The sequence below is a fragment of the Dermacentor andersoni genome, chromosome 9, assembly GCF_023375885.2.
Source record: "Dermacentor andersoni chromosome 9, qqDerAnde1_hic_scaffold, whole genome shotgun sequence".
In the NCBI taxonomy this organism is placed as follows: Eukaryota; Metazoa; Arthropoda; class Arachnida; order Ixodida; family Ixodidae; genus Dermacentor; species Dermacentor andersoni.
This window is the reverse complement of record NC_092822.1, coordinates 74,261,602-74,278,098: the sequence shown is the minus strand read 5'-3', so window position 1 is coordinate 74,278,098 and position 16,497 is coordinate 74,261,602. Positions and strand designations below refer to the sequence as shown.

The following is a 16,497-nucleotide window of genomic DNA, read 5'->3' as shown; positions in this document are numbered from 1 at the left end:
ATGGTGCCATTTTGTTAATAAAAATAAGAAGCTCTACAAACTGAGCGAGAAAATATGTCTGGTAAATCTGGTAAAATGTTTTTCTCTTTCACGTAGGGAGAAGGTTAAGAATCTTTGTTTTTGGTAATAAACTGCCTGTTACCTGCTGTGCACGTCACATGACTAGTGACATGACATGGCTAGCATTGCACAAAACTTTGGCAGCATCACCTGCGCTGACCCTTGCTGTGTCAAGCTCTCATACGATCCTCACTCTGCGGGTTGTGCAGGTCCTTTACGCAGGGGAAGGCGAGAGCAGAAAGCCTGGAGACTGTCCCGATCCACCACAGCTCAAAGATGTGAGTGCATTGGCCTTATCAGATTTTCAACAGCAGCTGTATGTTTCGACCTGAATTCAATGGTTTGACAGATTTCCATGTTCCCATTAAAATTGTGTTATATTGTAACTTCACTGGATCAGTAAGCTGTGGCTTTGGGCAAGTTAGTTCTGCATTATTAGGACCAGCACATAACAGGAGACAACATACAAAACGACAAGGACTGGTACTAACTTCCAGCTACCTTTTATTGATAAACTTACATTTATGTACACGTCTCATGTGCTGACGTCATGCATAAAGTAAGCTGTGTCAAGACATGGATTTCAGCATTTATTTTTACAGCTCCATTAGGCGTTTTAGGGCAATGTAGTTCTTAAACTTCCAACTGTAACTAATTTTTTTAGCCACTCATCGTTCATTAAGAATGGCTCACTGCACTTACTTCTTTATCAGAAATTTCGTGCAGAATGCTAAAGCTGTGCTAACTAGAGGCATGGTTAGCGTCAGCCTACAAGCAATATGTTTTCAATGTTTTATAAGTAACCTATAGTCAATACACGTAGTGCACTGCCTGTAGACATGCTGCTGATGGCCGCCTAGCAGACGCTTTTGAAAGTACTCTCGGGAGCTCTAGGAGACAACTCTTTGCAGCAAGGATGGCTGAAGTTTGCAGCTGCAATTTTTCCTTTGTTCGGGTACCAGACCGCTTCTTATGCAGTGACAGTTGCAGGAAAGGCATGAGCCCCTAGAGAGTGGACAGGTACACAATGTTACTGGAGTTAGGCATTACCTGGTCCACATACGTGCCAGGTGGGATCCACAGGCAAGCCCAGTTACGAAGTGAAGCTCGTGTTAAGTAGCTATTTCGTTTCGTTGACTAACTCTATGTCTCGACCATGTTTTTCTTGTTAATCCTACCCATGCCGCATTACTCTTTCTGTATGTGCAGACTTGTATTTCAAACGACTACATGTGACGTTGCCAAATAAGCGCCGCAAAGCTCGTCGCACATGGCGCACTTAGGAAATTGTTCAAGGAAATGCGTACTATTTGCAGCGAGGCATGGGTGAAAACAAGCAGGAGTCAGCGCTGCACCACCGACGCAATTCCGCTGCGTAGGTCGACGAACTGCCCTTCCCGCTAGTGTTTGTTCAATTTCAAATTCTCTTTGTGACCTGCTTGGAAAGGTACAAAGCTAAAGTCTTGCCAACAATTGATTTTCTTTCTTTTTTTATGTCACCAAACAGAGAAGCCACTATATCTAAAGGTGGAGCGGCACCGGCCAAGATAGATGGGTGCTGGCATCTAGGCCAGGTTTAATTCTTCCCAGCGTAAAGAGGCTAACAAAAAAATGGAAATGGTTACAAAATGCATGCAGAAAAAGGCACTCGGCTGTGAAACAAATAATGCACCTCGTGTAATAAGTCTGCTCAGACAGCAGTAGCCTTTATTGATTTCACAAACACAATGAAAATTTTTCAGCAAAAATCAAACACTAATAGCATATGCAGCAGCTAACAACAATTCTCACGCTCAGCTACCTCTTTTCTAAAACATTTTCCAAGTAACCTCCATGTTGAAGATGTCCCCGAACGAAAAGAATCAAGCTGTTAAAAAAGAACTTGCCGGTAATCATTCGGTTAAACCAAAACGAGATTTCACCCCGCTACAAACAAGCCGAGGTAAAAAAGCTCGTGCTGAAAAGAAAAAATTGACAGCAGTTCTGCTTGAAGCAACTAGCACCAGGTCAACACTCGTGAAGCCATGCATAAAATTGACATGAACTGCTTGTCAGCTTGTGCGACGGCTTAACGGGCAGCCTAAAACCAACAAGATCAGTCCTTGCAAGCTGTGGCAGCTTTAGCACGCAACACGATGCACTCGTACAGTTATGTGCCCTAGCTAGAGCAACATGGCAAACAGATGGCAAATGGTGCAAGCAACATTACGAACCTGTGTGAAATGCCTTCAAACCCACACGCTGCACGGCGGTCAAACCAAACCAAAACATGGGTACATCGTGATCAACTTTGCCACTTACCGTGTAATAAGCGTAGGAACAAAAAAATTTCCCATGGACAGCGGCAATTCATTGCTGCCGTCCCTCCTGCGCATGAGGCCTTGCGAGGAATGATTGTCACCGGCAAGGTTTTGTGGACATTTGAGCATCCCACTATAAAACAGTTGCTTTAAGACATGCCTTGAAGTTTTGGCGACCGCACACATGTAATGGGTGTTGCTTATTTCACTGCGAAAACGTGAATCAATCATAGATGCACGAGCAGCGACGAAGAAATGTACAGTGGACGGCTGCCTTCTTCCCGAGTGTACTGGGCAAGACTGGCACCAGTGGTGCATCTGTCGTCGCGCTCTTCGCATATATTGAATGGTAAAAGTGACATTATGTGGCAGAAACGAGGGTGCTGGTATGATGTCCTACTGGAGAAAGCCGAAGCCTGAACTCAGGTTCCGCATATATGCTGTCTTTTTTGTTGTTGTTCTTCTTCTTCATTTGAATGGAAATGGAAAATTTTATGCCTCACAGGTTGCTTGTCATAAATACCTTGCCAATCACGTCGCTCACTGTAGTGATGACGTCCGTGAATTCGATCCTGATGGAACCGAAGAAATCAATGGAATTATCTGGCTGGTCAACTTTAATAATATGCAGAAAGAAACACGAAAACACGGCTGGTTCATTTGGCAGCATTTGCCCAATTCTAACACACCCCTGAATAAAACACGCATCTATTTTCTGTGGGGCCAAAGTAAAAAACAAATGTAGAACTGACATTAAAGCAACTAAACGAAGCAGACATCTAACATGCACCTGGTATTTTAGCAAGAAAAATAGGCAAGGGTCAATATACGTTGCACAATGACTGCTGGTTTCCTAGTCAGCGTCGACGCACGGTTTGTTAAAGTTACCTTCGCTGCAATACATTCGTTTTATGCAGTAAAGCATACAAACTCCGCGAAGGCTGTTTTGGTTTTATATCCGATTGTATTGCACAGGCATTGGGCCAGTTTTCTTGAAAAACAAAAGGTGCGCATTAGAATTGGGTGAATACCATAATCAGACATTGTGATCTATGGTTAATGCTTAAGAATCTTCGTGGAGCTGACTGAAAATAGGCGCCTCCTGTGAGAGATGGCGTGTGTTCAATGCGTTCACTGTTCCCTAAGCTCCACTGAGAGAAATGCTGCCAGTAAAGGGGTCATTGTTAGGGTCATTATAGGGGTCAGGCGCATGTGTGCAGACTGATCAAGTTCTAATTATTTGACAAAGGCGAATTTTAGGATCGAAATAACAAAAGTTTGGGCCCATATAAATGCATGGGCGCTGACCGGGACCTTCGATAAGGATCACATTAATTAACTTAAAAATTGAATAAACTGGAGTTAAATTAATGGAAGTTCTATGTAATGCCAATGAGTGTCATCTTCCTAACGTGGTCTCCACACACCCCTTTGAATGATCTCGAGGACAATATTGGCAATGATCCACAAACTACACCTTGAGAAGTGCTCTTCTAGGATACTGGAGGGCTCTGGGACCATTTTCTATACAGTAGAATCTGATTGATATGATCCTGTTATGTATGATTTCCCAGCGCCAGCATTTGCAATAGGAAACGCAAAGAATGACCTTATACTGAGTTATGCACTTCTTTTTTACTGGATCATACGTTCCCAGAAAGCGCTATCTTTCAGCACCAACGTCGCCAAACTGCGATCGTATGATAAGCCTTCCGGCTGCTAGATCCCTTGTAAACAAGAAAAGGCATGCGGCGCATGCAATTCAGAGCCGTAGCTGTCCGCCGCAGCAGTTTGCCCCTAGTACTCGCCTGCCCATCTCACATGAAAGCACCGGCGCACACTCTGCTTCGTATTCCAGTACCGTCGAATCTCCTCCTGGGTCATCGCACGTCACATTGACAGATATCGCCGCCAACCCTGTTGCGATAAGCATCTTCACCTATCTGTTTCACAGTGCATGGGGCGTAGTGTCATTGGAAGCATACTGCACACTTTTAAAAGGCAATAATACAAACACGCCACCATTCTTTGCTGCCGGTGATGAGAAGTGAGTGTCATGTTTCGCTCTGGCTGCATCGTAGGCCGCGGTCACTCACGAACTCAATTTCATTTCTGCTTCTCGTCGCCGTCTTAAAACGCTGCGGAGTAGGAAAACGATAGCGATCGGCTCGGATTGCTCAGGCCCTGTAAGCTCAGTACGTGTCGCCACGTCTTGTGCTACAACGATTCACGCCATGTGCTTCTGTCAAAAATTCCTGCCAAAATGCCCAGCTCAAAGAAGCTGTTACCCAGGCTGAATCAGAGGACTGCAAACATAAGCTTGCCGGAGCCGCAAAGATGACAGTGTGCATCTCAGGCCGCTCAGGCCCCACCACCTCTGCGCACATCGGTGTCTCATGCTGCAACTATTTGTGCACCACTTCATATTACACAGATGTCAACTATAGTTGAGGCTGCCAGATTTTTTAGTATAATTTTTTTTTTTTCAAAGTGTATGAACAAGGCTCTACCATAAATCTGGCCTGTCTTGACTTATTTGTTGTCTTAGTCTATCAAGAAGTGTGCCTTTGCACGTGTTTCATGAAACACTCATTTGCATTAGGGCAAGGGTTCTCAAAACTTTCTCGCCTTGGCAAATCCCACCAGCTTTTCCACATTGATGCGGAACCCCTACCCTGACCCTCTTTTCACCACTGTGCATATAACATAAACTCAACATAAAGACCACCACAGCGTCTGAGTGTGGCCTCTGTTATTTATGGTGCTTCATGTTATCTTTAACCTTGAAGGCCATTTTTCTTGATGATATTGCAAGAACACATGGACAAGCAATAATTTTTTCCTCTGTGCACCTTAACCAGCACACACCAACCATGTGGCCAACAATCTAGGCACTGCATGCCATAAACAGCATCTTCACGCCAACAACGCGTACGATACACAAAAGTTAATTTTTGTCAAACATATGTGACATGTCACTCATGCTGCAAAATGGCCTTTGACTTGCCGATTGGGATGCTAAGCCTAAATGCCTGTGTCACTTGGCCAGCAGTTTGTTGTGCGTTTTTGTTTTTCGGTATAGTGAGGTAGCAAATCGGCCCATGTTGCAACTGCACCATGCCAACTCCAATGTGCATCAGCTGCAAATAACGCATGAACATGTATTGCATGTCCTTTGCAATATGCCATTTAAATGGCCAATATCGTCATCCATTGGTGACAACCCAGGCAGACAAGGGGCTATCAGTTTGCAGAACATCCGAGTTAATTCCTACTCAAATATTATAAACTGCGCTCGTGTGCATGACTTGAAATCGCACAGTGGGTTCCCTTCGTGGGCCTTCAGTCTTGCACGCTGCTCCCGTGTGTGTCTCTTGCGGTCCACAGGCTTAACCATGCAGGAAGGCTTTGGTCAATGTGACCGAAGCCATGTGACTGAATGCAAAATTTTTTCTCTAAATCGACAAATTGTGAAAGTGAATGGGGAAAAGCAGGGTGGGGTCGGTTTAATTCCGACTGCTCGTGGAACCCTAAGGTGGCGTTCACAGAACCCAACCAAATTGAGAACCCCTGCCTTATGTGCGTCCGGAAATAGCAGACACAAACTTGGCAGTTGCTATTGACCCTGCATGCAAAAGTGCCCGATCAAGAGTTTGAGTGCTGCACAAACACAGTGCCCATTCTTTAAACGTGCCAAGGTCCTCACGTCCACCATTTCTAGAATTTTCTTTCGAGGTATGTTATTTTGATCTGTAAGAATTACGCATTTGTGAGCCGCCTGCTGAAGCAGAGCCTTCCCCACACATGCAGCTGAGCACGCTGGAGCACAAGGGCCACGACCTGGTCCCGATCTCGTTCCACATGCCGACCACCTGCGAGTTGTGCCCCAAGCCACTGTGGCACATGTTCAAGCCACCACCAGCCCTCGAGTGCCGCCGCTGCCGCCTGAAGCTGCACCGGGACCACGTCGACATGCTGGCCCCTTGCAAGGTGGACCCCACCTCGGCCAAGGAGCTGCTGCTCCTGGCGCCTACGACGGACGACCAGCGCCGGTGGGTCGCCCAGCTGCGCATCCGTGTCGATGCCTGCGGCTACGCGGCGTCCTCCGCCGCGGCCGCGGCGGGATCTCCCGGAGCGATCCGCCTACGCAAGTTTCCCTCAACAGCATCGTCGAGCTCCAACACGTCGGCGTCGTCGGTGTCTGGGCCCGGTGGCAAGGCGGCTACGCTGCCGAGCCGCAAGTGCTAGTCTCATCTTCTTCCTCCGCGGACTCTTCAAGCATTCTCATGCAATCCCAGGGGCAAGGTTGGTGCCAGTACCACTTTACCGCCTGCGCTGGATGCAGCCTGGGTTAGCACTTTCCGCCGTTGGTGTGGCGGGGCCTTCCAGACACACGCGCTCGTGCGCGGACGGATGATGCATGCTTTTGGGCGACTCGCTAACAGTTTGTACTAGGGCTGTACTAGGGCTTTTCTCTTCCCTTGTTTCTTACACGATGAGTGCCGCCATTGCTGTCACCCTGCTCGCCCCGAGCATGTGGCGGTCGGGCAGGAGTCCACAGCCTAGAACTTGAAGACACCACAAGGCATTAGGCAAGAGCACTCAACGCAGACAGCTCGTAGAGGTTCCAAAATCAGCTCCTCGGGACAGTCGGCCGATCTGCTCAAAAAGAATCAATTCTTGTCTGTATTGAAAGTTGAATCTTAACATGTTGCCGCTCTAGTAGCCGACAGGCCTCATCATCAAGGTGCAGTGAAGTCAACGCCACCTGCTTTTAGCTCCATTGTTTCGTTAGAATCATTCCTGCTGTCAGTCTCCGTGCTTGTAATGGTAACTTTGACATCAGCAGTCTTGCATGCAACTTTGGCTGCCCAGACTGCTTAAAAATCTTATGCCCATTGTGCTGTACTGGCCAGAGAAGTTCTTCTGCCGCTTTGTCTGTACATCATAAGATGCAACGATGCATTTCCCATTATGCATAGAAGTCTTTTGTTGTGAACATGCCTGCTTTGTGTTACCTCTGGTAGGATGCTGCAGCTTTGCTATTAGCGCTTCTGCTTTTGACATGTTCACTGAAGGCTTCTCATATCTGAAATTGTGCGCTTTGTGCCATGGCAACCACAAGGCCATGAATCTTGTATGTTGCCACTTACTCACTGACTACAGCACACATTGTGAAACTTTTATGAGGGGTGACGTTGCATTTCAACCAGCCATACAAAGAAACAGACCATCAGAAATTGAAGCATGCAGAAGAGATTTGAAGATGAGCCCATTTCTTCGGGATGCGACTCGGTGTAAACACAAGTGCCTAGGTGTGGATGTCAGAGCTGAGCAGCCAAGTGGCTCGCATTTACAGCAAGGAACAGGGACGTGCGACGGAAGGGTTTCAACACCCCGATTGGTGCCACATAGGTGTTTGTATGCGTTGAGAGACAAAAGCTGTGCACGTAAACACACTTGTTTGCTTGCATAAGTTAGCATATGTTTTGTACGCTTCTGTCTCATTTCTTCGTGCTTCATTCTATCAAGTGTCTGCTGCAGTGGCTTATGCAATCTGTCAATAGCACTACAGCAGCTAGCAATGTTGGCATTAGCGTAGCGAATGTAAGGTATGATTGCATAATATCTGTCGTATTTAGAAGTATGCAAACGTACAGCACTGGTTGTGCAATGTGCAAGTCACAACGGTGCTTGCAGTGCGAGTACAACACTGTTCGAGCTACATGAGTAATTTGCAATGCAGCCTCCAAGCTGTTGTTTCTGCATCCAATTTTACCTTGGACTGTGTTTTAAGGAGTGCAGCAAGACCTAGAAGTTGGCAGCAGGGCATTTGCTGCTACACGCTTGACAAAAGTGAAATCCACCTCAGTATTGCTTCTAATTTTGTCATAGTTGCAACGTAGTAATTTTGGCAGTTTTGGTGTCCACTGGTTGAATTATTCGTAACGTGTGCACACATGTTTGCCACTTCCATTCCTTTTTTTTTTTTTTTCAGTTTGTGAAAGATGATCACAATCGCGTTTGCTAGTGCGTCGCCAGTGTTCAATAGTGTGTCGTGCCGCGTAACGAGCCCCAGATGGCATTTGAGCCCATTATGCTTTGTGCAATCTTTCACTGTGGTTAATAACAGCTCGGGCTCTCTCAATCATCATCAGCATTCACCTTGTTGTGACGTTATTTAGCAGATCGAACTACGTTGAAGCAGCCCTTTAGCGCTGCTGCACTTTTAAAATGCCTGCTCAAGATTGTTAAATTTTCCTCGTGCCATGGTGGCAACTAGTCGTTGTGGCATCAGATATTTATGACACTGACATTGCAGTCTTCATTTTGTTTCGTCAGACAGAGCTGTAGTGTATTTTTCTTCATTCCTTTTACAAAAGGCGTGAGTAGTACTTGGCCAACATGATTCTTTTCTGCTTGGTTACGTTCCTGCATCAGTTTCAAGTGGCTTGTGAGCTTTGTGTAACATCCCTGCATGTGGGAGGCCTCAAATTGTGTTTTTTATTTTGTACTTCAAGCATACTTGGCAGATTTTACAGATTTGTTGTAAACATACCTGATTTCTTTTTAAGCTTGTTTATGATTGTCATAATGACACCAATAATTTTACGACTTTTGGTTTGCATCCGGTTTAGGGTAGAAACTGATTTTTAAAAGATACGAATATCATCTCTGATCGGGTTTTCAGAGGGGGATTTTTCAGACCTGCTTGACTATTTGGACTGACCTGCACCACTGCCACCCGAAACATAGAAACAGTGTGTAATGGCAAACGAAATTTGAGCCGACGTGGATAAACTTCATGAATATTTCGTTTGCCTCTGGCACAGATATTCCAGTTATGGAGCAGTGTGTCCGTTCACAGCATCTTGTTGGATTAAGATTTTAAAAATAAACAGTCAACAGCATGCATAATAAAACAGTTTTCAGTATTTTGCACAATATTTTAGTATTTTCTGGCCTTGGCTGTTGTACTTTTCACATTTTATGGTTGCCATGTCTGTCTAAGCCAACGGGATAAATGAAATGGTCGTAGATAAGCTTTGAAAGTACATCCGTGTACTAATTATTATGCTTATTAAAGGGTCTGATCAAAGGCATTGTATTTTCATCTGCATACATTGTTCGTTGTTCATGGTTGTCAGTCCCTTAAATATTTAATATCGGTGAGACACCAGCAGGGAGCTATGCCTGAACAAAAATAACCCTTTTGTTTATGAGAAACTGACGATTGTGGTAAACATATGTGTTTGCCGACGTTGGTGATTAATATTGAATGTATAGCTGGCAGTAATTCTTTAATAATGAACATGGTCCTCAAATTGTGTGCTAAGTAAGAAAACCGTTGGCTACCTTTTGCCCATTCCTTTCCTCAAGAGTTTGCTGAATCATTACAGCATTGTACTACTGTTTCTGTGGTAGTGTTTGTTATCTTTGCCTTTCCTCTTGTGGTACTTCTGAGTGATGTTTGGAGGCATTATACTCTGTGCTCATAGTTAAGCTGAGAATGCCAGCCACTTATACAATTGATTGCAGCATGATTTTTTTTAGGATTACTGCATGGTGCTTTTGTCTCTTCTGCGAAGAGGGATAGATTTTTCAAATGTGCTATTTTCTGCAGATGCTTGTAGCATGGGTACCGTTCAGACGTAATTTGTTGTGGTTTCGTTTCGATTGCGCCTGTAAATGCCCTGCTATATTGTGTACAGTGTCCTCATTGTGTTGAGGTTTGTAAAGTTGTGTTGTCATTCCTCAGCTACCACCACTGTAACAGCTCGCTCCTTTTGCGCGTGCATTTATTCCTGACCAGGAGTGCTGCTAAACACAAACACAGTTCGGCTTGTTGGGAAAGCTGTCAGAGATGCGAGGCAGCATTAGGGTCATGGTAGCTTCTGAAATTTCTGAAAAAAGTGCGTGTGCCATTACATGTTTTTACAGTCCATCTTTTTTTGTTGTTGAGCCAGTTCACTTCCTGGGTGATTTCGCTGGCAGTGAATCTCAAGTAACTGAGATTCATCACTAGTGCATTGCCAGCAGCAAAAGCTTTCAGGGCCTGTGAGTGGCAGCCAGGCTACGTTGTTGCATCATCTAACATCGTACAACTGCTGTGAAGGCCGATGTTCAGGGGTGTGCAAACATTCAAAACTTTCAGATAACGAATCAAGGAGTCACTATTCGTAACTGTGAATATCTTTTAATACTTTTCGAATATTTGAAAACCTCAACTGTGCCCACTTAGATATAAAATTGGAGCAAGAGGACGGTAAATTTTCACCCCTGCGGGGATAGTATAGACATAAAATGTGAGAACCTGTGTAGTGGTGCAGGCTACGTCTCATAGGTAGCCATACGTTAAAGGCTAGACAGTGATCATTTGCACTCTCTCATTGGCGAAGAAACTGTTTGTTTGCTCTTAATTCTATATTTGTTTTTTAATGTGTAAGCGTTCTTTGGTGAGTACCCCAGAAAAATCTGTCACGTGAAAAGTGCAATGCCTTGTATCTGCACAAAAATTCTTAATTTGCGAAGTTGACATTCAGTCTTTATAATTTATAATAGTGTGAATGTAGATGATTGGTAGCATTATAAGCTATAAGGAACAATTGAAAAAAACTGATCAGAGAGAATTTTGTTAGCAAAACCATGACACCTTACCCATAGGATACCTAGGGCTCCGTAGAACATGCATAGGGTAGCCTATGGTAGGGGTGGGCCAACTAAAATTTGGGGGTGGGCCAACTTATTATTTGGGGGTGGGCCAATTTAAAGTTTGGGTGCGAGCTAATATTTTTTCTTTTTTTTGGGGGGGGGGGGGGCGGCCCAACTTAATATTTGGGGGTAGGCCAACTTGAATTTTTGGGATGGGCCAACTTGAATTTTGGGGGTGGGCCAACTTACATTTGGGAGTGGACCAACTAAAAGTTGGGGTTGGACAAATGAAATTTGGCAGTGGGCCAACTTGAAATATGGAGGTGGCTCAACTTAAGCTTGGGAGTAGGCCAAGTGAAATTTGTGGGTGTGAGAATTTGAAATTTGGAGGTGGGCCAACTGAAATTTGGGGAACAAAATTAAAAACAGCCAAGCCAAAGAATGCTTACCTATTTGTAGACAATTCTCTGAATTTCTGTATAATTTTTTTTAATAAACACTTCATAACGTTCTATGCAATGACAGAAGCTTGCTAACATTAAGAATACTAGGATGTGAACATTTTGTAATTATTGTGATAATAGCTGTTCATTATACGAAAACTATTCAATATTCGATTTGATGCTTGGAGTGTTCGATTTGTATTCGATTCGGTCTCAAGAATCACTATTCGCACATCCCTACCCATGTTCACTTGTTTGTTTCTCACACGCATGCTTTATTTAATTGGCCCTGTCAAACATTCCCCGGTTGCCTAGGAGACGTGATAAGTGCTGCTTTCCAAGGCGCCAGTGCAATCATGCATCCAGACTCAATTTAGCTCAGTTTTAATTGTCCACTAGCATACGGGAAAGGTCAAAGAGCCTATTGACAGGAACTGAAGACGTTTCTTTCACAGTGATATAGGACGTCAGAGGACAATGTTAGGTGGTTTCCAAAAAACAATGAACACTCTCATTAAATTGCAAAAAAAAGGAAATGTCATGTGCTGCCATTGCATGCCAAAAGTTTCGTGACCGAAAAGTATGAAGGAAGAGGACAACACAATCACTATCTTGTAATTAAAATAAAAAGACGCATTTTAATGCACACAGCTGCCTAAACCTTATACTAACAGGAAAAGCTGAACCATAGTACTTCACTTTGCACTGGTAAATGGTGTGTAGAGTGATCTACTATGGTTTGGTTTCGGCCTTTGCATAGTTAGTACCATCTGAATCTAAAGGTCTGTTTCTTTCTTCCTTCTTTTTTTTTTTAATAGAATTTTACAGTAGAATATCGTCACTGGAAATTGCGTGAACGGAATTGCCACTTAAATGGAACAACAGCCTCTAAATTGGTTGGTTTTCTATTTGGGTGATGCAAAGACGCTTTTTCGTTGAAACCAGATTGTGTGCAATTATCTCTAAATGTAACAACAAAAGCAAGCTATAAGGAATTTTTCAGAAAGAGGCAGGATCTGAAATATATTTTTTGTAACGCCTGTCTTCCATTCAGAAATCCATCCTTAAAAAGCAGTGAAAAAGACACAAGCAGTGATAAAATGTGATAGATTTTTGCATCGCATGTACTTGGACAGCTTCGCGACACTGCCACCCGCCCCTCAATAGACAACCGAAATAAAGGCAACAGAAATTTCGGGTGCCTTACAGCACGCCATCCTCTAATTTAGATTCCCCTTGCATCGCCGCGTGTCATTTCGCTAGCGATTCGAGCTAGTAGTGAGAGCCATGCTTTTGTTTTGATACGTCGCCTGCGCTTTCTTGAAACCGAAGCCAGCAAAGCTTGGTCAATCCACTGGTCAATCCAATCGGCTCGACCATCGACAAAGGCTGCGCCGCAGTACAAACCAGCTGCTACGTTCTCTCCTTTATACCCAACATATCTAACAGATGATATATAATTCTGCACCTCTGCACATCTTTTTCAGTAAACGGAACTCCTGTTAATTGAACATATTTCTCCACTCCCTTGAGGTTCCATTCGATGAGATTCTACTCTATATGTGAGGAAGCTCTTGTGTCTTCTTCCTTCATCCGCATCTACCATGCCAGCCTAAACTGGTATACACTTATAAACAAATTATCGCAAGAAGGTTTGGACATTATGCCACGAATATTAGTGCTGGTGTGTGGGGTGCAGATTGCATCGAGAGCAGTGCATTGGCATGTCCCAAGGTGACCGAGATTTCATGTGGCACTTCGCTCAGTGCCGTAAATCTTTGGTGCCATGGCTCACCTCACTTAGTTTCTGCAGCCATCATCAGATGGCACTCATGGATTAAAAATAAAAGTGTGAAAAGGTACAAATATTAGTCCTTTGAGGGAAAAAATGTTGCAGTTTCGTCCGAAAGGCAAAGCCTTAGTAGTGATAGCAAGGAGACAATTACACGGAAGTTTCATAGCTTTAGCGGTCGTATAAATAGCAATAAACATCTGCTTATTAGGGCAAAGGATTACTTCTGTCTCGGCTGACATTTTTATAGTTCTTTGCTAAATTTACTAGCCTTAGAGGCTCCACGTACACACTTGAAATGACTGAGAATTTCGATAAATTGAAACCGTGTTGCTAAATTACTTTGTTACATCATAAAAAATATATAAATGGTTCTTAATGAAACTAAGATTGGGAAATTAAGATAGTTTACTACATTGTGAGTTTTGTTAAATCGATGTTCGTTATGTCGAGGTTTGACTGTGGCTTGCATGCAAAGGCGATTCGGAGGTTGATTGAAACCAAGTGTAGGTTGTCAACTAGTTGTTTATGAGGAACTGATTGTTCTTGCTTGGTAGTTAGTTTAAAGCGCTCTTAACCACTCGCAGAAACTTTGGAGTGGCTCTGCCCATGAGTGCTTTGAAATCACACTAACTGCTGTGAAAATGTTACCGCGGCAGAAATGTGAGACAAGCAAGCAAGAGCGCTTGACTGCAATGTCTATTGCGCCTACAGGCTTGTACCTACGGGGTACGCTAGTACAAAGGCAGAGTTTACTGTTGTTAAACCCTTTGCTATTTGCTACTAAACACGAGCGAATGCGACTGATAGGCAGTGACTGTGGCAGGCATTGCCTACAAAACTTTTCGCCATTTTTTGCAGCGACCCTGCTGTGCAGTCAGTGTTGGTGAACTTGCTCACAAATATCAAGCCACACAGGAACTTTTATTAAACTACAAGTGCACGACTGGACTGTTAAAATGTTGGTCATGAGTCGTAAAATAGAAACGTGTTTAAACTTTTTGAAACAAAAGCGAGGCGAGGGAGAGAATGTCAGAGTTAGTATGACGCTTTGCGTCATGCGCAGTTTATTTTCTTGGTTACATTGTGTCTTCCCACCTGACATGACAAAACGTACCCAGTTCATTCTGCATTTGAGGTGTCGTCTCTTGACACGCTACCCCAAGATGTACATGACTCGTGCCATTGTTTCCACTGCAAGAGAGTGGAAAAGCAGGCTCTGCCTTCCTTCTGCGAGTGCTTGTTGCGTACTTCATGGCCAATCGCGACTCTGTCTGCTCAATCGTGCGACCATTGTGCATGACTGTTGCAGTGTGTGACCTTGCTCAAAAGCCCTCCGGGCAACTTTTGCTGTGTGCCTTGTTTTTCCCAGAGAACAGTTGTATTGGTGAATTGTACGTAGTACCCCGCTAAAAATGTTTCGCCTTTCGAGGTGTACTTCTGTCACATGATGATAATCATCATATGCGAGGTTCCATGCAAGTCTAAGCATTCTACATGGGGCCCTAAACATAAGATGATGACAGTTATTGACAGTTTATAATCGTTACACATTCATGGCTGATTCAAAGCAAAATGATTACTGTGCGGCAGCAGTACACCACGAGAGGCGTAAAAATTTTTGGCACAATATTGTAAGCCCACCTTTAATACTTGAATGGCTGGCCTTGTTAAATAAAGAAAAAGAGTTGAACCTTTTGCTTAACACTTTACCTGTGAGTGTTGTTTTTAGATGGTATGTGTTGAAATGGTTCTTATATCCAATGTGTACTGATGTTCAAATCATTACAAGCTCGCGGTGTGTGGTGCTACTGGATTCAAGGACATTGTTCGAAATGTTCCATGAAGTTGTTGACACAGCTTCAGCAGAGCCACACAGAAAAGTGTATGCATCACGTTTGTTTGTATCATGCAGAATATTCAAAGCTCACTCTATGGTGAAACCTCTTGCCAAGTTAAAAGGAGGTTTGTTTTGTGTACATAGCTGCAGTCCATTCGAGCTTATGGTTGTTTATATTGTAATGTTTGTTGTTTCATAGCCCTGCATTCTTCCCAAGACCTAAAATATGTTACGGATGTGAGGATAGAGAAAGACCTAATGCCCAATGTTGCCTTTACTAAGACATTTTTCATGTGAAACTTGCGAAAGCATGTAAAGAACCTGTCAATTTTTTTTTCTGAAACTTTGTTCAAGTTGGTTGTTGTGTCACATGTGCCTGCACTGTCCAGCAATGGTCATGCAGCGAGTGCTCTCGTTCAGCTAAGGAACAAAATGTTTTTGATACTGAATATTTGGTGGGTCTTTTGCTCTGCTGAACCTGCCAGAAGGAATAGGACCATATTTTGTCACGACTCATTCCGCTCTTCATTTCTTATCGTCCGACGTGCCCAGTCACCAATGCCAATGACACGGCATCGTGGCGTCTGAGCCCATGATGAAAGGCGAAAGGACGAAAAATGAAATGAATTGCTACAAAATATGGACTCTAGTTTCCTGCTTATGTCAAGGCCCAGTTGACCTTGGGCTTGAACTCGGTGGGTTTCTTCATCTTTGCAGATTTCGGTGCAGTATCTGTCGCGTTGCTTGTTTCGATCCTCTTTGCCAGTCCTTTGTGCCGAAATATGCTAGTTCGCCAGCATGTGCTTCAATTGTTGTTCTCTCCTTTTTTTTTCTTTTTTTTTTTAGAACCTAAGTGCTGTACCTTCTTTCTCTTGACATGCCAAGCTGAAAACTGTTTCATTCCTCCTGGCTGGTACCATGTTGTTTAGGCGCGTATGAACGTTTAAATAAAACCTTTTTTGGGTCTACGAGGCTGGCTTTGCATAACCTCCTTGACTGCTCCAACACACGGCGGGTGGGCCGCGTACATGCCACCGTACCCTGGACATCACAGCGATGGCATGTACGTGCCTTTAATGTTCGTATAATTCCTATCACAATAAAAATTATGCAGATCTCACCGTGGCAATCGATGTTACGCAATGCATTTTGCAGGTAACTGGTGATCCAGCATCTTTTGGGTTTCTGTGAAGCGTTACCAAATGGACCAACTTGATTGGGTAAAGCAAACATGACAACATCAAGACGACGATACTATGACTGCGACAGCGTGATGACGTATTATGTACTACGGTGAAGAAACATTATGCAACCTGTTCCATAATAACCAGGGCCGATACCAAGGCATGCGATCTCGCACAGCATCTACATATACCGTTAGCTGCTACAAAGAAAAGACTGGGCAATGTG

The 16,497-nt window shown here is 43.9% G+C and overlaps 1 protein-coding gene across 1 annotated transcript in view; it reads left to right on the top strand.

Moving 5' to 3' along the window:
* LOC126528254 (rho-associated protein kinase 1-like) overlaps positions 1–16,055 on the top strand; it is a 68,887-nt gene extending 52,832 nt beyond the window's left edge. Inside the window, 3 exon segments of the mRNA XM_055069227.2 lie at positions 270–338; positions 6,171–6,665; positions 14,109–16,055. Of these exon segments, the coding sequence (XP_054925202.1) occupies positions 270–338; positions 6,171–6,608 (507 nt within the window). The 3' untranslated portion in view covers positions 6,609–6,665; positions 14,109–16,055.
* Positions 16,056–16,497: the final 442 nt, after the last annotated feature.